We start from the raw sequence: 22,859 nt of genomic DNA on the forward strand, positions 1-22,859 counted from the left end.
TTTTCAGGCTTTTACAACCTCACTGAATCTCTGCCTCTTGCACTGCTTTTTCCCTCATTAGCATCCAGCCTGAGAGGAAAGCTTCTGGCAAAACTTCTCCACGTCCAGCTCGGTCATTTCCCAGACAAAAACACAAGGAGTACATCTTGTCATCACTAACTGCACTCCATACATCTTTTTAAGGACCCTTGCATTTTCCTAGCACCAGCTAGAAATTTGAAGCTGCACAGGGATGTGCTTTCTACTTATAACCAAAGTGCTCCTCAGGAAGTAAGGTAGGATTTCAGGGCAAATTTTACTCTTATTAACTGAATTTCTCAATAACTGTTTTTCTCACTGCTGTTCAAAGTTACCTTGGTCCATGACACAGACCTCTGTGGTTAAGAGAAATGAACACACACATTTAATGGAAAACTATTTGGAAAAGACGGTCTGCAGGGGCAGGAGTAAAATGTGGCAGGAGGAACAGGCACTGTAAAAGTTACTGGCTGTTTTCAAAAACAAAAGCCAGACCAGTGACTACAGCACAAACTATCCCAGTGATGTGAATTTTAAAAACACCAGGGAAAGAGCCTGTAAGTAATGACCAAAGGGGCGATGACACCCTAAGAAACCAACTGGCACATAGCCCAGAGGTCACCGAGCAGCACCCGGCACTGCCTACGAGACTGAATGCTCTGCCTTGTCATGCTTGTTTTCCTTCTGCCCAGCAATCCCAGGGATACAGCAAGGAGCAACACAAGTATTTGCTAGGAGGCACTAAGCCAATTCACTCCTATGTTTAGCTGCGGGGTGGCAACTTTGGAGATTCTGTGAGCAGGGTGAGAGGTAGTACAGCTCATACCCTGAAGCTGTGCAGACTGGCAGACTTTACAGTTCCTCTCAACACCGAAAAAGGGAGAAATCTTGGGGAGGAGGGCACAGACAGTCTGCTGGGGGTCCCCACATGCCAGCTCTGCACCTGCATTGGAGGATGGCAGCCACCCCCAATGCAGGACATCTCCCCACAAAGCAAAAAGAGGTGCTGGAAAATTAACATTCAGTGTCACTGTGAAGCCCAGGGGAAAATGGATAGATTACTCACTTTTCTATGGCAGAAACATGCTTTGTCTCAAACTTCCCTTTGGTGAGAAGCTCAGGGGTGATCCTCCCCTCAAAGAGCAGCCCCTCCTTGGCCATCTTCACCAGGATGAGCCTTACCAGCTCCCCCATGTACAGCCCGCTGACCATCTTCTCAAACCTGCAGGAGAGGACAGCAGTCACTCACGAATCCATGGGCAACACCAGGAGGCGGAGCCCAGCTGTGCCACCGCAACACCCGGCCCAGCCAGAGGTTTGCCTCACCGCAGGCAAGGTCAAGTTTTCTTGAACTGCAGAATTCATAACACAGGAAAAGGGAGCACAGAGCAGAAAAGAACAGAAGCAAAGTTCCCAAATAACTGCCTCACTCACAGCTGCTTCCCTGGGTTAAGAGATCCACGGTCGATCTCCCGATCAAACTCAGTCCTGATGTCTTCTAGCGAGCCGTCATCTCCAAAGGCCCCCCACTCCGTGTTAATGCACATCCTGCCCTCGTCCCCTTCCACCAGGTCGATGTGCCGCATCTCCTCCATGTAACAGGCGTTGGTGCCGGTGCCTTTGGGGAAAGCACATCAGAAGGTGCTGACCGAGCCGGCCAGGCAAAGGGAGAAAAGCCACGTGCAGCAGCAGCAGCAGCAGCAGCAGCAATGTGTGTTACCAATGATCAGGCCAACTTCGCAGCGCTGGTCGTCAAAGCCACAGGTCATCATCGTCCCGACGGTGTCGTTCACAACAGCCATGATATCCGCATCGTAGTCCTGAGGGAGCAACAGACATCACTGGGGCCCTGTGGGAAACACTGCTCCTGTTCATCACTGGTTTGCTTTCACAAGGAACAGGAGACAAATACCACTCACTGCTCAACTTCCTAAACATCCCCTGCTCCATCTGCCAGTTCCCTATCCCACGTACCCAAGAAGGCAACAAGAGCAGACTGATGCACCAGGCAAACAGTAAAACAGCACTAGCATCATTCTAGACAGCAGAGACCTGCTCTCACATCAGCACCCTCAGGCAGGAAAGAAAAGGGCTATACATGAAGGAGGAGGAACTCTGCATGGAGTGATTTGAAGCAGTTGCTTGAGGAGCCAATCTGGAAAATATTTCTCCTAGGATTCACTTAAACCAGGAGTTTTATTTCAAGTGAAGATTTTAATACAGAAATAATGCAATTAAATAAGTTAACCACATGACATGCACCCATTGCTTTCCAGATTCCTCAGTGTGTGATTCCACCAACTATAATGATAGTAACTGACTATAGTAAGGTTGTTTGGTGACAGCAAAACTCAGGTGTGCTTAAGAGTCCACAACCGCCCAAAGAAAGCAAATACTCTCAGCTCCTGATGAATATAGATGTTGAGTAATCAACATATCACCTGGTTGCAAGCATTATGCAAACCCAAATTCATGCTATCTCACGCTCAGTGCCTTTTTATTTGTTTAAATCAGCAACCCGGTCACCTTCACTCTCTATGAAGTCAGCAGTGAGAAACTGCAGGGAACAACACAGTTCACTGAGCCTGAAATCCCGCTTCTCTCTGCTCCTGTTCTGCTCCCAGGCACAGCAGGTGCACAATTGAGCTGAGCCCAGTACGTGAGACAAAGTTTCTCAGGAATGGGATGTATTGGTATCACTGAGAAGCCACTGCACTTTCTCAGTTTTTGGAGACTGATAGGTTTTGCTGAAGGTTGCCAGTGAAAAGACATGTCATAACAACTCAGACCTGTGCTGTGAAGAAAATCACAGCTTCCACACAACAACTCTGACGTCACTTCATTTTTCCAGCAAACGGCAAAACCACACCTTTTCATGCAGGAAAGCAGAGCTCCACCATCTCTCAGACCACCCACCCAAGTGAGTGACATGAGAGGTGGTCCCTGACAAAGCTGAGATCCAGTTAAAAAGAAATTAAGTACAATTTACCCCACGTTTCTTGATGGCCTTGTTAAGCAGCCTCACAACATCTGCTCCCTCCACTCCACTTGCTTTGAAGCGCTTCGTCCAGGTTATCAGAATACCCTGATAAAACAAGACAGCAACACTCAACATAATACAATAATAAGGCACACACTGATTACTTTTTGTCCTTCAAAACAAGATTTGATCTGCAAATGAATCTTCATGTCTCTTTTCTTATATGGCCTAACAACCCAATGTGAGACAACTGGTGGTCTTTGAGTCTAGTCACAGTTTGCTGAAAGATGGAAAATTGTTTTCCCCTCCCATGCTAGAAAGTGGTGTGTCTGCATTTTGTATTTTCAGCCTACTCTTCTCCCTGTTACTCCTCGACAGTTTTTCTTGGAAAACCATTTAATCCTTTTGGACCATGGAAATAGACTGCTTTCAGAAAAAGCTGACTGTGCGGGACCGACCACAGAGCAGGGATGTGCTGTTGGTATGTCCAGGACTCAGGGCAGTGGGGATCAGGCTACTGCACAGCTCCTGCCCGGCTTGTTTAACTGTGGGATCATATTTATGGGCTGAGGCAAATGGAAATACTGGAAATGTAGCAATGTATGTCCCCAGTTTACAGCACAGATCAAAAAGGAAATCCTGGCATTGAATGTCTGCAAACTGTCATGAAGAGCCTGCAAATCCCCCAAGGTAAGGACTTTTGCTATTTACATAATGACTGGCTGAATCAGAGCATTCAGTATACAAGTAAATAGTAATAAAAGAAAGAAAATAGCATTGACAGTAGTCAACAGGAAAGACAACTCAAACCAGCTCAGCCTTCCATACCCACAATATTCACATCTGTCACAACAGAAGCCCAGGAAGCTAAAAACCAGAAAAGCTGAAGCCTGTAGGCACAAGCAGCCATTGCCCAGGTGTATGTTTGCCCATATCTCAGCTTAAAAATCAAATTTGCCCTCCAGACTGGGATAGCTACAGGAGACAGAGGGTCAGGGCAGCTCTTTACAGACCAGGAGGTATTCTCCTACCACTAGACCACGAACTCAGGTTATTAAAGTTTTGTCACGGTGCTGCCCTCATTTAGAAACCTCATTTGACATCATTTAGAAACCCAGCAAAGCCCTGTTCTGCTGTGCAGGGAAACCACAGGCAAAGCCCTCTCTGCTGGCACAGCTTAAACAGGCTAAAGGGCACCTTGTTCCACATAACTTTTACAAGAAACTGGTCAAACCACACTGGCAACGAGCAGCTCCTCTCAGCTGTCTGTGACACTGTGCTGGAAGGAGTTTTTGCTCTACCAGCAAGGCCTTGGCAGCAGGAAGGAGCCCTTGGAGTGCAGCAGGGTTGAGTGGGACCCAACCATGCAGTGTCCACCTTGTCACCCGTGGAGAAACTACGGACCACCCTGCCTCCTTCTGCCCACCAAGCACAATGAAACAGCACCCAGGCAAGCACAGCCTCACAGAAGCAGCAACTCAGGAACAAAGCTGGCCCACAGAATCCAGAAAAATGTATTTTTCAAACAGCCAAAACATCACAAAAACTCTCAGTAAGAGAGGCGAGGGGTTTTGTTGGGTTTCTTTTTTTTTTTAATTAAGAGACACCCTCCCTTGTCTCTTACTACCCCCACTGCACTCTGCCCCTGCACCCCACATGCTGCCTGCCTGCCCCTGCCCCACACAAGCATCATTCCATCCCAGCCGGCTTCAGCAAACCAGCCCACAAACAAGTGCCTTCCATCGTGCAGCTGAACAAACCTCCCAAGGGCAACTCAACTCCACAGCCACACCCCCAGCACGGCTGGTCAGGAGCCCGAGCCTTACCATGCACCATGGCCAGACAGGAGAGCTGCACCAAGGTCAGCTCATCTCTCCTGATCCAAGGCAGGGAAAGGCAGCTCCCTGTTCTGAGACCCTGGGGTAGTCAGCACCCTTGGGCTCAGCTCTCAGCACCGCTCAACAAGTATGAAATGTAATAAAAATCGTGCCTCACCTGGCCCTCAGCACCAGCATCTGGGGGGCTGTTGCACCAGGCTAACCTAGAGACCTGCAAGCTGGAAAAGCAGGTCGGGCTTTAACAGGGCAACCTCTGTGTTTGGTGAAGGTTTAACTTTCCTGCACTCACTTGCTACTCCGTTGCCATGGCAATGCTGTGCCAGGAGGCTGCTGAGTCACTTGTGATACAGTGAGCAAAAGGAGGAAAATCCCACAGCATCCTTGCGGTGGGAATCCAGTCAGTCGCTTCACAAGGCTGGTTATTCCTACCCTTTTTAAAGCAGGCTGGCCCCAGGTGACCTGCCCGACTGCCCTCAGCGCACCCAGCCTGTGACATGGCTCATGCTCAGGAGGGACACCTGGATCCAGAACCATGGGTACACTTATGAGGGTCAGCAAAACCTGAGCAAACCCTGCTGGGCTGGGTCCCTCCCAGTCACACCCCACGGAGAGGTGAAAAAGGCTGCACAGGAGGCAGGAAAAACCACCACCGTGTTTATGGGGTAAACCATAACGCTGAGCTCATCCAGGGACAGCACAAAACATCAGATGCCTCTTCCTCATGTTACCTAGCTGTTTCAAGTAGAAACACAAACACAAACACAGTCTGCCAGTGAAATATAACACTCATTTATCCCCAAAATGAGCCCTGTCTGGGATGCTGCTTTCATCGCAGTGTTTTAATAACACAGCAGCTCTTCTACATATTAAGAGAATTGTGAAATCTTCTTACCTCATCTAGCTTGGACTGTCGACAGGGGAAAGAAAACGTAAACCCGACTGGCAATTTCTTGTCTTTGATCTGTTGTTTCTCCATGAAGTCTCCCAGGCACTCAGCAACGTGATCAAAAAGCTATAAGAAAGGTATAAAACCACCATGATCAGATATACAGCTTCGGAGAGAAAATGTTTCAAGTTTCATAATGAAAACTGCACAGGGTGAGGGGAAAGGGGAAAATAGCTGCTGCTCCAGGCTTTAAAAGATATATAAATGGCATAGCTATGAAAATACTCTCAGGCAGTGCACATTAACATTGTAATAATTAATAAACTATAAAACACATTGTCCTTTTACACACCTAATTCTGCAGGCATCTATTACACCCATATAAGAACACTTCTCATGAAACAAGGGGCTCTTGGCTCTCAAGCCTGCTGCAACCCTTCCACTTAATATTTGATGAGATCAAAAATGTTCTTTTAACCTTTCAACAACAGGAAGGAGAATCTCAAAAGAACACTTGGGATCCAGACCCACGGGAGGTTAAGCACTTTTATAATGACGCAGAGAAGATAACATCTGCTTCACTCAAGCATTGCTGAGACCAGAGAACCCAGCACTCTGCAGGAACCACCCAAAAGAACATCCTCTCTCAAATCTATTCGTAAAGCACACAACAAACAAACAAAAAGAACACCCAAGGGATTTGTCTAAGTATTTTACATGCTCTGAGAAAAAACCCAAAATGGGGACATTTTCTGCATTTTTCGAACTGCTGAACTATGCAGGCAGCCTGCACCAGGCTTGTGGGTACCAATTCCCACCCAGTGCCTTGATGGCACCTGTGACCACTGCATGATGTGTCCCTGCCAGCCAGGTCTGGAACCAGGTGGACACAAAGGCCTCTCACACCAAGCCTTTTGGAAAGCCCCTCAACACTCAAAGCTGAAATCAAGTCCAAGCAATAGAAGCAACAAATACACATTTGTATTTACCAGTACCAGAAAGCCAGACATGCCTTGAACTGACCCATACCACAAATGGATGGCAAACTATTAACAAGTCGCTGCCTGCCCCAGGAGATAACTGGGCTTCACATTTTAACTCCCTGGAAAAACAAACAAACAAACAAACAAAACCCCCCAACCCTATCTGCAGCAGCACTGGTGGGACAAGACCAGGTAAACTGCCCAGGAGACTGGGGCTAGCTGGGAAGGAGTACAAAAAGCCATCTGTTGTGGTTCCAATTAGCCCACGCGGCCTTATTAAGAACAATTTAGAATCTTGGAGAGGTGGGAATGCACTACAGACAGACTGCAGCAATTACAAATGATGAATAGGAATATTTTGCCCTTCGAGGCAGGTCAAGAATTGGTGTGTGTCATGTTACAATTAAACTGAACACCTTAAACTCATTCTTTAATTGAGGTCAGATTTGATTAAGCAGAAGAACAGTAGTTTCCCAGAGAGAATGTTGCCATTCACTGTCCTGGGCAAATCAAGGACATTTTGCTGAGCCCACGCAGTGAAACAACATGGGAAAGAAAGTACACTGCTGCACTTCTGGAAGACTACTTTCAGCTATTCAGATTAATGAGAGAGGAAGAGGAGTTATGAAAAGAACTATAGTTAAGTAACAAAATATGAGAACTTCTCCAGGAGGAACACAGAAAGAGCTGGAGTGTGTGTTTTGATTATGCTTTTCATCTGAAAGTATCTTGCTGAATACTCAATACTACTAAACTTTCAGCTGCTTCCAGGATTACAAACAAAAGCCAGGGGCCAACGTCAAACCCCTGGGGAGTTCAGAGAGCAGGAAGCAGAAACGTTGACTATGTACGTTGCTACAAAAATCCCTCTCATGCAACGAACCACAACTGCACAGAGAAGAGACGAGATCTGCTTTGTAAGTCCAAAGGCAAAAAATCCCTGGGCATTCCCCATGGACTCCAAAGAGTCCGTGCACCTGCTGTGTTTGCCCAGGCAGCCCTGGCAGGACCTGTTGAGGCTGAGCTCTGATCTGGCAGTGCTCTGGGAGACGCTCGGGCTCTGGGCTGGCAGCGGGCACGCGAGCGTAACCCGGGCAGGAGGTGCAGTTAACTATCAGCCACAACCTGGGCACCGCAGGAGCTGTGTCTGTTCAGTGAGGCACAGCCTGGTTGAGCTACTGTTCTTTGCACAGCACAGAGGGAAGGCACCACCCAAAAGCAGAAAACAGACAGGCACTTATTCATTTTGTACCATGGATGTTCGTAAGACTTTCCCTAAGGAGACTCAAAGAAGTGTCTGTATGTGCCCATGCTCACGCTAACATCCAAACCTTCCCAGTGCCAAAGGACTCTGACAGAAATCTGAGGGAACATTACAACGTTCCTGTGGATTTCCCTAAAGCAGGGCAGGTGGACTGAGATAAAATCCAAATCCCCATTCACCTACAGGTGTGTGGTAGGGAACAGTGCGAGCCAAGTATTTTATCAAATGTCCGAGATGGACAGAGCGAACACCGCGGCCAAGAGGGAAGGACCAGTCTAATTTCACACATTTATAGAATTGAAGCAATACAACCATGAGATGCTGAGCAATAGATCAGGCTTCATTAATTCCTCTGGCCATGAAGTTGCCTGCTCAGGCTGGGCTCCAGGAGGGCTCCACAAGGACACATTTAGCTGGCAGACAGGAGATTTTGGCAAGCAACTGAAAGATCCGAGCTCAGGCTCAAGCTCCCAAATGGGGATGTTTTAAGGAGCAAGGAAACCACAGTTTCAGATCAGAAGAGCCACAAATCCATAACCTATCTCCAGTGGCAGCAGAACACAAAAAGCAACAGCAAAATCAAGCCTCAGGAACGCTCCTCTTTGCTGAGCTGACATAGGAGACAGGCTTCTTACAAATTTTACACCTGCTATTTCACCACTGAAATCAATGAGAGTTTTGCCCTTGATTTTGACAAGGAATAGACTCTGACTGGCAAAGTTGTCAGCCCATGCCTAACAGATGGGGAAAAAAAAAAGAGGTTTGAATGCCATGAAGTAGAAAATATCAAAATGAACCATGCTAGTGAGCCATGAAGCCATAAATCACAATACTGCAATAAGCTGATTATGTACTAAGCTTTAAGAGTATAACTCACCCAAGTTAATGACACAGCTTGCTGGAAATCATTAGTAGCCTACCCCAGACAGGCAGTTCAGTCCAAGTATTCCACAAACCTGGCTCAGAGGTTTCAGGAAACCTCCACCATATCCATGAGTCAGAAGCAACAAACCATCACCTGTCTGTGTCTCCTGGGCATGCCCCATGCTGCCCTGTGAAGTCACACAGCAAGCACTGGATATTGTCATGGGACACCTTCAAACCTGGCTGTAATTCTGATGATGCTTCCAGTTCTTCTTCTTCTGGTTCTCAAATACCGGGAGTGACTGTGCCCACGGGGTCAGTGGAAGCCTTGCTTGCCTCTCTTTCAGCTTAAAAGCCATGACAAAGCCTATCAGCCTGAGCTCCACACTGCTGCTTCCTGACAGCCAAATGGTCTTTGGGTATTTAAAAATTAAAACACAAGCATGACACAGCCATGGAAAGAAAGCAGACCTGATGTCTCCTTTCTTGGCTTCTCCTGATCACCCTTATCATGTCTCCATCAAGTCTCCCCACACCCATCCATGGACACACAGTCCCCTGGCTCCCAAGCAGCCCACCCAACTTCCCCCCCTCCACCAGCACCAGGCAGCTCAGCTCAGCTCCCCTCCAAAACCACTCTGTGGGAAAGCCACTGCATGACCTCTTGGCCCAGAAATAAAGCAGTAAGGTAGGAAAACTCTTTACAAGAAGGTTAGTTTACTGCTGTGGTTCAGATATCACAGTAATGCTGTCACCAGTTCTACTGACAGGCCATGATTGCCACCTTACACTCACTACTGCCTAAGAATGCAGCAGGTACATACATTAAGGGTATTGAGGTGACTACAGAAAATATATTAAAGGTAGAAATGCTGTTCCCAGAATTTTTCTTTTTCTCCTCCTTTGTTTATTCTTCTGAAACAAGCTTTAAGTTACCTGCAGGTCTCATACTCCTAAGCAGCACCTCATTCTAGTAAAAAGTGTAAAAACCTTGCTGTTTCCAACAATGAAAATTATTTGTTTTGCCTTATGCTGACACGGAGACAAATCTGTCAGTAAAATATTCATTGTAATCCACTTCCTGATCAAAAAAAGAAAATAAATTCCTCCAAAGAACCCAGTTTGAAATCCAAGTGAATGGATCCAAACATTTTCTACTCTTGGAACAGGGGAAAATAAAAAAAAAAAAAAAACAACAAAACTTTCAATTATTCAGCAAAACTGAAGTTGAAGCTGTGCCAAAACATTCTATGAGCTTCCTGTAATTTTTCTAACGTACTTGTACTTTTCATGAGTGCTGAGTTGCTCAGACTGCCAGCACAGATATTTGGCTGTCATGGGGATTTCTATCCCTCACTTAACACTACAATTGCAGGGCTGGTCATGCTCATTGCTTACAAAGACTAAGTTGTTTTCCTGCTCTCCATTCGTGCTCATGGAAAGCAACTTTACTATAAAAGCCAGAATTTTTATTTCCTGGTCATTTTTTCCCTAAAACTCTCCCACAGCATGACAGCAGGTTTGCAGCAGCCATGCATGCTCTGTCACACTAAACACTGCTTATTTATGTTCAGTACCGACACAGAAGTCGAGTCCATGCACGCTATAGGTGCAACTGTTAAGATGCTAAGGTCATTCCTGTGGGGCTTTCCTAAAATCTAAGTAGCTAATCTTTCCAGACACCTCCGAGGGAAGAGGAGCTTACCCGTGTCCCGCTGCCGTGCATGATATCTTCAGGGGTGTTATAAATTTCACTTTCCATCTGCACCGTCTGCTTCTTTTCATGCGATACCTTCACCCGCAGGATTCGGAAATAAGAACCACCAAGGTCCAGTGCAATGAAATCTCCTTTCTCTATGTGGAAAACAAGATACAGGTGATTAAAAACTGTATGCAGCGCAAATCTGGAAAGTTAAGTGCAGCACAGAAGCGAAAGTCCAGTGCCTACAGCAAGGAAGTTCTACCCACGGGGCATCCATGAGAACATCAACCTGATTCCCTGCAATTTAACATGAAGTTGGTGGAATGGCAAAACCAACCACCACAGGCAACTGCAATGAGGGTTTATCCAAAAACATTGGACTAGCAGTGGACAGTGTGTATCCAGATCTCATGATGAAGCTGCCAGATCAAAGATCTCAGGAGAAAGGCAAAAAAGATGTAGAAAACAGACAGTAAAATGAAGGGATGCCAGACCACTGATGAGTAGCCTTTTGCTGTAAGTAAACCTGTGTCATTTTGGCAAATAACCCTGAATAGTGGCTGGATTGTGCTTACTCCAAAATCAACAAATTATACACAGATGTAATTAAAGTAGGAACCATTTACTTTGCACCAAAAAAGCCGAGATTCACCACAAACTGCAGTCAGATAACACAAGTCAGAGAAATGACAGCCTGAAAAAACAGCCCTGTACTGCTGCAGGAGTTATTCACAAGTTGTGATGCCTTGCCCAGAGCTCCTAAATACCTCCCCAGGAGCCAGGGAAATACTTAGAATACTTTCATCTCCCTCTGTGGTGGAGAGGTCTGAAGGCAAATCCACTACTCTCCAACCTCCACAGACTTCAGGGTGCAGTTCAGGCCTGGCTATCTGAGGAATGACACTTTCAGCACCCCCGGGAGAGCAAGGCAAATATATCTGACTAACCAACTCACCTTATCAATGTTATCTCACCTTATCAATGAGAGAGCAAAGGCAGTGATCGTTAAAGTCCTCGAAAAGATAATATTTACGGAGGGAGAGTGCAGAGTTTATCCCCCAGAAGTGTGTGCCCAGGCTGCAGGGAATCCCCAGGGCTCTCTGCAGGCATTCCTGTCTGTGCATGGCATCCACCAAAGGCACACGGAGTTTTCTCATCCTACTTCCTTGTCAGCTGTGACTTTAGGAAGGTCACTCCTAACACTTTTTCCACTTCTACCTAAATTCAATGTGGAAAGACCTTTGGCAGCTGGGAAGGCAGTTTGGACGTGTTATCTTGAACAAACTCCACGAGGATTTCCAGAGCCAGACCTGCCTCTGAGATTACTCTGTCTAATCTCAGATCAAAACTCCGAAGTCTGGCTTAGTGAGCTGTTCCTCTTCCTCATTGCTCCATCCACCTCCGGGAGCCCCGTCCCGCTCAGCAAACCTGATGAGCTGGACAAGGTGTCCCTCAGGGCAGGATCTTTAACAGAAACAGACCAAGAGAGGCAAAAGCACTGCAAATGCCCTTATGGTTTTCTAAGGGTGCAATACAGAAACAAAACACTCTCACATGAGAAACCACAAAGAACAATAAGCTCCGTATAGAAAAATGTAGCAAAATGACAGTGGGAGCCCCCGACTTCTAATAATCCTCCCAGTTTTACTGTGCTGCAATGCAACTTCTTCTTCTTGCTGCTTAAGACACGGGCAAACTCAGTTTGCCAAAACACAGATCTTGCAGTGCTTCCCTACCTGTTCCTGAGTAGTGTGGCTTTAAACATCACTTTTTTTACCAGTACAAATGTCATTTAAAACATGAACACACCCAAACAAATCCAAAAGGAGATGCAGTTCCCTTTACTGGGCTCAGTGTAACAAATTCAGCAACTCATAACCCCTTCACCACAGCAAGTCCACCAGTCAAACATTGACCACAAGTGTCTCATTAAGCCAAATACTCATAAGATAAAGCTTATTTGGGGATCATCTGTTGAGTGCAAGCCACTACCTCCACTAATGGGAAAATCAACAGTGGAGCAGATGGCCCTTTTTCAAGCCTAAACGCACATCAGTACATACCTCAAACAAATACTGCACTTCAGAAATATCTCCCCTGTAAAAAAATTAATGGGTTAGCATGCTTGATTTCCAGCACCATCAAGCTCATTGCAAGGTAAAATTTAATAAGAATTATCCTTGTCACTCAAAAAGATCTCTGAACTAGATGTAAAGCTTTCTTCATTGTAAAGTAGCGGTTTTCTTTTAGTGTATTTCAGGAATTAAGCCCAAGTAGCAGCATTTAATCTGTGCTTTGCAACACCAAGGTGCAATCAAACCTGCCACGAATTTATTGAGGAAGAGCCTCTGAGAGCATTTTGAATTAGCTTAAGGTACCATTCTGGGCACTCTGCACAAAAAAACCTTGTGGCTTTTGTAAACAAAACCAAGTCTGAATGAAGCAAAAAAACCCCTGCTAACACCAACACCTCCGGGGTCTCCAGAATTATTGCTCACAAACTCCTTGTTAGAAAAGTACACAAGCAAAGATCTGAAACTACACAACAGTATTTTTCTGAATAGTCAGCTCCCATAATAATAATTGGACTCAGAGGAAAGAGCTTACAAGGCAGTAATGAGAGACAGGCCAGAGAAAAGGGCAGGCTTTCAGCCTCTGGCTTTCACGGAGGGACAGCTGAAGGCACAAATTGCCATCTTTGGGCACAGCAACACGGTCACATCCGTGAGGGCCCCCTAGAACCTTCTGGAGGAAGAGGGCAGGGGGCTCCGTGTCTGCCCTGGCTGCACCCGTGCGGTGGCTGAGCCAGGCGTGACAGGCACAAGCGGGTGAGTCAGGGAAAGAAACACCACACCCACCCACAGCAAATATTGCTCATACCTGGGCTCGGAATATGCCCTGTCAGGGAAAGAAGGGAATGGTTGTGCCTGCTTCACTAACAGCTATCCAAAGATACCCTCGCCGCCCGCACGTACGGATCACTATCGTGTTCTACAGAAATTGCCTGGCCAAAGCCCTGCCTTGCCATAATCCCTGCTGCAAAGCCCTGCCCACAGCCTGCCCATCCTGGAGAGGCTGGCAGGAGCCAAGCGGGCACAGGATCAAGAACTGAGCACCCTGTACACAACACACAAGGCTGCTTTTTTAAGTAGGTGTGTCATACATGATCTGAAATTAATGCCTTGGCATACACACATGCCCATGCTCTGCCTTGTCCTCAGTCCCAGCAGCATTCAGCAATCTCTCAAACCTCTCCTGGCCAGGTGCACATCCCCTTTTTCCTGTGCCATATGGCATCTCAAAGTCTTCCCAGTTCGTACCACAGAACAATTCACAGAATTATCTGACGTGCCGCCAGCAGCTCAGACCTGGTGCCCTGCAATGGCTGATGGAGCAGGATAGGGGGACAGGTCACTGCTCAACTAAACTCAAACACACATGGAGGAAAACACAGGGATTTCTGAGCCAGTTAAATTGCTGGGATTCTATGCAAAAGCCCTCAAGTCACCTCACCTCACCTGCAAATCCTCAGTGTAACCCCTGCCTGTGACCCAGCTGTATGTGGCAGCTTTTGGCTTTCTCAACAGGCTGCAAATTTCAACACAGTATTTCAACATAACAGCCAGCAATACTGAATTAAGGGGAACACAGCATTCATATTCATTCTCCCTTTGCTTTTTTTTTTAGACAGAGACTCAATTCTCAACTAAAATGCTTAAGGTGGCAGAAAGCAACAGCAAAGCAGAACTATCAAAGATTTCCACCTGCCAGACAGCAGCAGGAAGTTACACAAAGCACCAGGCCTCATGTTCTTTCACCAATAAATTCTTGATTTTAACTCAAAAAAAAAGAAGGTGGCCTCAAAACAGATAACTCTGTTATGCAGTTCTTGCAACCTTGCGATTTCTGCACACAGGGACATAATTTGTGGTAGGCACCAAACTAGTTAACCTCCTCACACTACGTGAGAAGGAAACCCAGTGTCACTACTAAATAATAAACACTATTATATAATGTTTATAAATATATTTATGTACTCTATATATGGTATTTATTTTTTACAGACATCAAGTAATTTAGAAGTAACAACAATAATTAATAGAGGTAATCTTGGTCTCAAATACCAACACAACATCTTTTTGGTTTCTGATAGCTCTTTGTGCCACTTTTATCAGTACAGTGAGCACAGAAAAACCAAGTCCTACATCTGGATGGAAAAAACTTGGTACACCAGAGCAGCAGCTTTGGAACCACATCCTGCAACCTCCTTGAGTTCTGTGACTTTTCCCCAAGACAGTCTGCAAGGGGCAGCTACAAAATGCAAAATGAATGCCAGGAAACTCAAATTCAGACTTCCACTGGGGAAAAAATAAGGAGAAGGAGATGTTGAGTGAAGCAGCAAATGACTAAAAGCCACTGTATTTGTTAAGATCTAGATGACATCGGTGTAAACTGCACAAATCAAAAATCATCCTATCTGAAGTATTGATTGTTCGCAGACAAGTCTCAGAGTACATGTATTGACTGATAGTGAACTGTGTGCTAGGAAGGCCTCTTCCATTGGCATCAAAACGGCTTTGACACAGGAATCACTAAATCTTCCAGCATCTGCGGGAACAGACCTGCACACAGAGGGGGAGCTGCCTTCAAAATGCTGCCTGGGCTTGCCAGGAAGCAAATCCCTCTTGTTCTTGGTGGCAACTTGGTGTATTTCTAACAGGTTTCCATGAAGCACATCATGTTTAACACGGAAAACAAACACTAAGCTTCTTACCTGAACCATCAGGAATGGACCTGACAAACGTGGGAAGCATCTTGACTGCAGCTGTGGGGTTAAAATCCCTGGAGAGGCCGTTCTTCATCTCCCTCCTGAAGCGAGCCATGACATCCAGCAGCGTTTCATCGGAGAGCCGCATGGCGTAGAGGTATTTATCAATCTGGGGACAAACACACACCACCACGGAGTGGAAGACTGCCCTGAGGCACCCAGGTGGGGCTACACCTCTCCCTAATTGCAAGGAGAGTGTATAGCCCCAGCTCACCCTCAGGGCTCTGGCCAAGCTCACAACACAGCCACACACTTTGTGCCTTGTCTTTTGACTCCAAGTCATGGAAAACAGGAAAGCTGCACATGAGCTGAAGCCCACCCCATCCTACTGCTTCCCAAGGCACAACCCAGTTCCACACCACTGCCTCCTCTTTTCCACTCAAAATGGTCTGCCCACAGCCTCTCACTACCTCCAGCCCTTGCTCCACTTCTCAGCTCTCCTGACTATCCATGAGCTGAGCTAAAAATCCCTCTTTTGGCACCCTGTCCCAGCCGGGGTGATGTGGATGTCAGAGGTGCTTTGTATTTAAAGCCTTACAATTGGGAAGGACTTGCCACACCAGTTTCAGGGCTACATCCCAGGCTGAGAAATTATTTCAGTGCAGCAGACCAAAGCTATCACAGCCAGAGGGTCAGGAGAGCCAGAATTTGGCTGTAGGCAGGGAGCATCTTCCTCCATCAAATTAAAAGTCGTTGATTTTTCCCTTGTGGCTTCCAATGACAGGAACTTTCTTTACCTCCCTGGAACAAGGAGGCGGTTCTAGTTTTCCAACAGTATTGCTTTCCATAATATTACAACCACCTTCACCATCAGGACGACAGAGATGCTTTGATGCCCAAAAAATACAACTTGTCCTTGGGGGTTCTTGCCAAACACACCTCCCACCCCTTTCATCTCAGCTGCCAGTCTATTCTCACCTTGTTTCTTTACTTGCCTTGGAAATTTGGTTCTGTAGATGGCTCAGACTGAAGCCACATCTTCAGGATCACTTTTGCTTTCAGCTTAGCAGGACCAAGAAAATAAAACCCTGCCCATGTTTTCTGTCCTCAGCAAAACTGGAAAAGCCACCTCGTTTTAAACCCCAGGCCAGCTCTGTGCCAAGGGTGCTCTGGAAGCCTCGAGAGCAACTCATCTCCAAGCTGGCACTATGTCTTACAAGACCAAGGCCACAGTAAAACACCCCATGCAACACATACATATGCAAGTGCTCCATATTCCAGGGCCTTTGAGAAGGGAAGTGATGAACAATGCCATTCACAAAAGAAATGCAATCAAAATGTAATTAAACTCTAAACTGACCATAAAACCAGTGCTGATTAATGGCTCGTGTAGAAAGTCCACCTGCCACGTGTAGTCAAGGCCTGCACCAAAGATAGTGTATCTCCCTGACCCAGGCACCCTCAGTGACCCAGCAGTTACGTACACAGCCAGGGAGGAAGGCATGGATGGTGCTGCTGGGCACAGCTACCCAGCCTGATCCCAAACCACAGGGCTGGTGCCAGGCAGGCCTGGGCCACAGGGGACACAGCCAGAGGCTGCACAAGCTATGAAGTTTTCCATGTCATTGATTGCAGAGGAAGAGCAGAAGGGGCTGTAACAGTGCAACAATACCATGATTGATAACACCACGATGAAATGAGACCGTGCATTTTCCCCACGAAGCGGTGACGTGACAGTGCAGGCGTACAGCTGAATGGCAGAAGAGCTGAGCTCAGGTTGTCTGCAACACAGGCCAAATGCAAGACCCCAGGGCAGCATCCCCACATCCCAGCTGTGTCCTGTGCCACCCTGATGGGCTGACAGCCCCTTCACAGTGACAACCGCAGCCAGTCACCAGTGTCATTTCACTCCAAGAATAAAATCCTGGATGGGATGTGCCCTTTCTGCAGCCCCAAACGCAGTGGGGATGGATGCAGAGGCTGCTGTCAGGCTGAGTAGGAAAGTCTCTCCTCTGTGGCAAAGCCTGACATGTTTTTTTTTAGCAGAGTGTGTAAAGCCATGATGTCAGAGGATGAGGCTATTTCTTTTTAAAGGAAGGGGGAACCAACTCTTTTTCAGGCTGAGCTTTCAGCAGCCCACGCTGCCGTTCAGAGGGGTGATCCCCCAAATCTTCCAGTGAAAGCTACACTAACACATCATTCACACAATCAGACCTCACCGTGCAATTAATACACCCCTCCTCAAAGCCCCACTGCTGCAATCCTCCTCCCAGAAACAGGAAGAAGGATTCCACCCCCCACCGAAAGTCCTGTTGTGAACACAGGTTTTGGCGTTTGCACAGTCAGGACTGACAGACCCATTCTCCCCACCTCTGCCCCTGTGCTGCCCTCAGCAGGGAGGGAAAATGGGAGGGAGGGCTCTTTTTGCTCCCGTGGAAACCCAGTGAGCGTGTCAGTGCCCTTGTATAATTGGGCTGGACCCTCCTGCACTCGGGAGCATCGGGTAGCACCAAGGCCATCCATCTCCACCACTGAGACCCACAGGGAGGAAGGCAGGGGACACGGAGCCTCTGCTTGGAAAAAATCACTCCTGTGTGTTACAGCTTCCAAAACAAAAACAAACAAAAAAAAAAAGGCAGGGGTTTTTTTTTTCTCCCAGGCAGGAAAAGGGTTAGTCATTCCAGCAGTGTGGCGGCAAGGGAATAAGCACTGCTCTCCTGTGCTGGCAGTACGTGCTCCTGTTTTTCCCTCCGAGGGAAAACTCCCAGCAAATAGCCATAAATAACTTGGGGCAGGGGGAGCTGGAGGCTGGATTACGGGATGGAGATTTAATAACTCCCAGCTCTGTCTGCAATAAAAGCCGATCAGAGAGCAAATCTCAGCCTGATCCACAGGGAAGCTTTGGAGAGGCTGGCACGGACAGACGGAGCTGCTGGCAGCACCCAGACACACCCACAGTCCCACTGAGGCTCCCATGGATGGGAGTCAGGTGCCAGCCCTTCCCAGGGGATGGCAAAGGGCAGGAACAATTTCAGGCAGGCAGTTGTGTGGGCAAGGAGCAGAAAACACTCCTTTATTTAGCTGCCACCTCAGAGACACCCCCCCAAGAAGGGCACCTTCCCAAAGTGCCATATAGGAGTGCTCCAGAGTGCTATAGGAGTCCTCCAAGAGCTCTACCACTTCTTTTTTTTTCTCATTTGCTTAAAAAAAAAAGACAACCAGACAGACAGAATCTATGAGCAATTTTTTAAAAATAGGATTTCATAATCTGAACCACATTCATGTAATTTTTCCTAGTCACATAGGAAAGACACTCTTTGTAATTGGGGAAAAGAAGTTTCTGAAAATCCAGGCATTTCAGCAGTTGTGAATAATTATAAGTGCATAATGAAACAGGCAGCACTTAATGAAACAGGCCATTCCTTAAACACATGCCTCATTCCAGGGACAGTGACAGCAGTCACTGGTATCCAAGAAGAGAGCACTCCCACAACAATTTCAGAAATCATTAGCACTTATTTTACTGACATAGCCTTTGCACCAAAACCCTTCACCAATGTAAACATTTTTCTGCACAGCTAATCCTTTCAGCACGAATAAGATTCATCAGGAGCCAAGGCATGTTAAAACAAGTAGTTTAAGACATTCTGAAACTGTTTATGCTTACTTCTGATTTATCTGATTGGTTCCTAAAAAGCCTTTATAGGGGCAGGTCACCAATAAGGGCTCTTCTTGATGCCAGTTGTTACATTTTACACTCCATTCCATCACGGTTTTTTCAAGGTTAAACAACATTTAAATGTGACTCTTGGATTGCAAGATTTTTTCTTCTCTCTTCAGGTAAGACAACAAAAACATATTGTTCCCCTGACAGGCAGAAACCAGGCAACACCCAGAGGCTCCCTTTGCTGGGCTCAGCTACTGCAGGTACAAACCTGTTGGAAACAAAGGGTACTCCAAGGCAGTTTTACAAAGCTCTCCTGCACATTGGCCAGGGGCACAGCTCCCAGGGATGCTCCATGACACCCTTGGCCCTGAGGATGGGAGTTGGCCCTTCAGAGAAATAAGGGCCTGGGTTCAGCTTGTGCAAAGTGCCCTGTCACAGCAAGGGTGCTGAGCTCCTGCTGCTGTCCCCACAGTGCCACAAACATCCAGGGAACAGATGTTTTCAAAAACATCTGGATAATTTAAGCTGCTTGGAGCAAACCCACACATGTCTATACAGTACAGGGCATCCCACATTGCCAGCTTGCTGCTGCACAGAGAGGTGACATGCAAGTGCCATTACAGGTGGATTCACTGGAAAATGCCCCCTTGCAGGAGCCACAGGGCTGCCAGCATCCGATGAACAACCCCCTCCTTCAACACTACGCAGCCACCCTGCCTATTCCTCCTGCTTGCCACGATTCATCCTGGAAAATACTCTAGGAACTACAAATTTGAAAAAAATTACACTCAGATTTAAGGGGGCGCATAAAAATCCAGCAAAATCCAGCACAGAAGCATTAGTTCTTAGATCCAGGGTACCCCAAGGGCCTGGAACCACCAGCCCTATCCATGTCCCTCAGCAGGGCTCCCACTGTGGAAAGGCAGCACGGAGCATTAGAGCCACACAGGGATGGGAACACAAAAAAAAAAAAGCAAGGATGGGAATTCCAAACAAAAAAAAAAGAAGAAAACAGGGTCACAAGGGAAAAAGAATGCTCAGCCTTGGCTTGCTGGTACTTTTAACCTGTTCACACCCTTCCTGTGACCCAGAGCACCATCCTGAAGGTGACCTGCCACCTGTGCCACCAAACGCTGAGCCGATGGCTGCGATGGACCAGCGAGGCAGAGGAGCTGCCACCATGGCCAGGACACCCAGGGTACAGCGTGGGGAGCAGGGACAATGCCTTGGGTGGCAGCCCTCAGCCCCAGGCACGTACCAGCAAAGTGCTGCCCTTCCGGAAGCAGAGAGGAGAGGGAGGGACCTGAAATGAAGCCATGCAGGCACGTATCCCTCACGTATCCCTCAAAGCGGCACACTGATGGAGCACAGACCTCGGAAGCAGCACGCCGAGATGGAGTGAAACCACTTTGGCCCCACGGGGAACCAAGGAGAGGAGCCCACCAGCTCCCAGCAGCTGTGGGGCAGCAGAGCCTCTGGCTGCCACTGACACCCTCCCTACAGAACAGCCAAAGGTGAGCAGCTCGATATCCGTTCCAAAAGCATACAAACAGGAAAAGACGTCTTACATCCTCCAAAAACAGTAGCCTGCCTTTTTTTTTTTTTAATTGGGCTTAATTTTTTTATTTCCTTTTCCAGACAAAACCAGATCGATCCATTAGAATGCTTTACAGCTCCCTGGCCAAACCATTTCCCGTGCTGTTAGACAATAGGAGCCCCACGGTGCCAAACCAGCCTGCAATAAATAACCCCCAGAACACCACAGTTTCCGTGTGCTCCCTCCATGCCTTCCCCACAGCCGTTCTACCACTGCTGGGCCGCCGTGCTCCCTTGTGCTTATCTTGGCTTTCTAAATATAACCCACAGAGCGAGACAGAGAAGGCCTTACCCAGGCATGCATGCCTGGCACAGCAGCAGCACTTACAAATCCTGCGGGAAAAGGAACATAATGGGCCTGGGGCACAGGGAGAGCCACGTCCGTGGGGCCAGAAGGTGCAGGACAGTGCAGGCTGAGCAGTCTCCAGCCCTCGCCAGAGCCACTGGGCGGAAAAGCAGAAGACCTAAACCACGGAAGGAGACGTGGAAAATATGGGGCGCTGCCTCGGGTTTTCTCCGAGGGAGGAGTGGGCACGGGTGAGCACATCTGGAGTGGGGCAGGATGGGTCACCCACACACGGGAGCTGAGGTATCCCCTGGCACAGCTGGAAGCCCGAAGGGAGGAGGTGCTCTCCTCCTCCTGGCTGGAGAGGTTCGCAAGCCCCGGGAACAGTACAAATCAGCGCTGCTCATGTTGCCATTGCGGCTTGCCCAAAATATTTTAGGGATGCCTGCAGCCATGCGCCCAGGTGGGTCACGCAGCACGGCCGGAGGAGGTGGCACAGGGGAAGCCTCTGTTTCCTGACGTCAGCCCGGCTCAGGGATGTTTGCAATTATTTTCCCAATTTGTGTCCCCACATCCCTCGCCCCAGGCTCCCCGCTTCCTACAGCTCTGCAATATGCTCAGCCGGGCCCTAACTGCCGTGTTTTTATTTATCCTGTGCTCCGCACCCTTTTCCTTGTGGTAGTGCTCAATTCCAGGGCTGCACCAACCACACAGGAGCAACCACCTAACGCTGAAGGAAAAGAAAAGAAGCCTATGGAAATGCTCCTTTTTAAGCACAAATGACAACCATTTCCTGTAAATTTTGAACCTGCAGTGGCACATAATTCAAAAACTACCTGCTCCTCGCCTGCTGGAGTGACGATGCCCACAGATGCCCTTGGGAAGAAGGGGAAATACCCTCTCCAGGGATGCTGGTGCCCACCAAAAACCCGAGGAGCCACCATCCTTCGCTCAGTGCCAAAGCCCCCCAGCTCCTGCCTCGCCTTGCTGAGCTCAGTCCTGCGGCCTGAGCCGCCGCTGTGCATCCATCACCCACGCCCCACTCCCATCTCCAGCGGGGATGCTCGGGGCGGGGGGGGCTTAAAACCGGGGTTATCCCCCTTTCTCCCACAGCTGGGTGGCTTTGGGGACAAAGCAACAAAACCAACGAGGGGGGAAATTTTAGAAAGTGGAAAAAAAAAAAAGAAAAAAGAATGAAAAAAAAAAGCGGTGCGGGCGGGGGGGCAGCCTTGGGGCGGGGGATGTCCATCTAACCTTTTTGACCTGGTCCTCCTTCAGCTCCGTGAAGTAGTAGGCCAGGAGCTGGGCGGCGATCATCCTGCCGGCTGCACGGCGGCTCCGCGCACGCAGCGATGCGGGGCCGGGGGATGGCCGCGCCGAGCCGAGCCCAGCCGAGCACCGCCCCTTCCTCCTCCTCCTCCTCCTCCTCCTCCTGCCGCTCCTCGGGGCCGCCCCGGCCCCGCCCGGCGGGACGTGCCGGCGGAGGGCGCGGGGCAGCGCTCCCGGCCTGGAGGAGCAGCAGCAGGGCAGTGCCCTGCCCTACCCCGCACGGTCTGTGCAGCAGCCACGGAGACAGCCTGCTGAAGGCTGCCCCGAAAAAACCACACACACACAAAAAAAAAAAAATATCACTTTTTACTGTTGGTTTTATTTCTGCTAATAAGTGCTTAAAACTAAAAAAAAAAAAAAAAAAACCCTCCTTCTTGGTGGTCAAGGGCATCCTGGCCTGTATCAGCAAATAGTGTGGCCGGCAGGACCAGGGCAGTCACTCTCCCCCTGGACTCAGCACTGGTGAGGGGTCACACCTCGAGTGCTGTGTCCATTTCTGGGCCTCTCAATTCAAAAAGGACATGGAGAGGCTGGAGCACAAATCTGATGAGGAGCAGCTGAGGGGGCTGAGCCTGGAGAAAAGGAGGCTCGGGAGTGACCTTATCGCTTTCTACAACCACTGACAGGAGATTGTAGCCCAGGTGGGGTCGGTCTCCCAGGCAACCAGCGACAGGACAA

At 48.2% G+C, this 22,859-nt stretch overlaps 1 protein-coding gene across 1 annotated transcript in view; it reads right to left on the bottom strand.

Moving 5' to 3' along the window:
- Positions 1-22,277, bottom strand: part of LOC108502760 (hexokinase-1) — a 36,590-nt gene extending 14,313 nt beyond the window's left edge. The window contains exons 1-8 of the mRNA XM_017825999.1: positions 22,107-22,277; positions 15,310-15,472; positions 10,539-10,687; positions 5,729-5,848; positions 3,008-3,103; positions 1,739-1,838; positions 1,453-1,636; positions 1,085-1,240 (exon numbers count right to left, since the gene is read on the bottom strand). Coding sequence (XP_017681488.1) covers positions 1,085-1,240; positions 1,453-1,636; positions 1,739-1,838; positions 3,008-3,103; positions 5,729-5,848; positions 10,539-10,687; positions 15,310-15,472; positions 22,107-22,169 — 1,031 coding nt within the window. The 5' untranslated portion in view covers positions 22,170-22,277. The remainder of the gene's footprint in view (positions 1-1,084; positions 1,241-1,452; positions 1,637-1,738; positions 1,839-3,007; positions 3,104-5,728; positions 5,849-10,538; positions 10,688-15,309; positions 15,473-22,106) is intronic.
- Positions 22,278-22,859: the final 582 nt, after the last annotated feature.

This window comes from Lepidothrix coronata, unplaced genomic scaffold (assembly GCF_001604755.1).
Source record: "Lepidothrix coronata isolate B3197 unplaced genomic scaffold, Lepidothrix_coronata-1.0 Scaffold124, whole genome shotgun sequence".
NCBI classification, from domain to species: domain Eukaryota; kingdom Metazoa; phylum Chordata; class Aves; order Passeriformes; family Pipridae; genus Lepidothrix; species Lepidothrix coronata.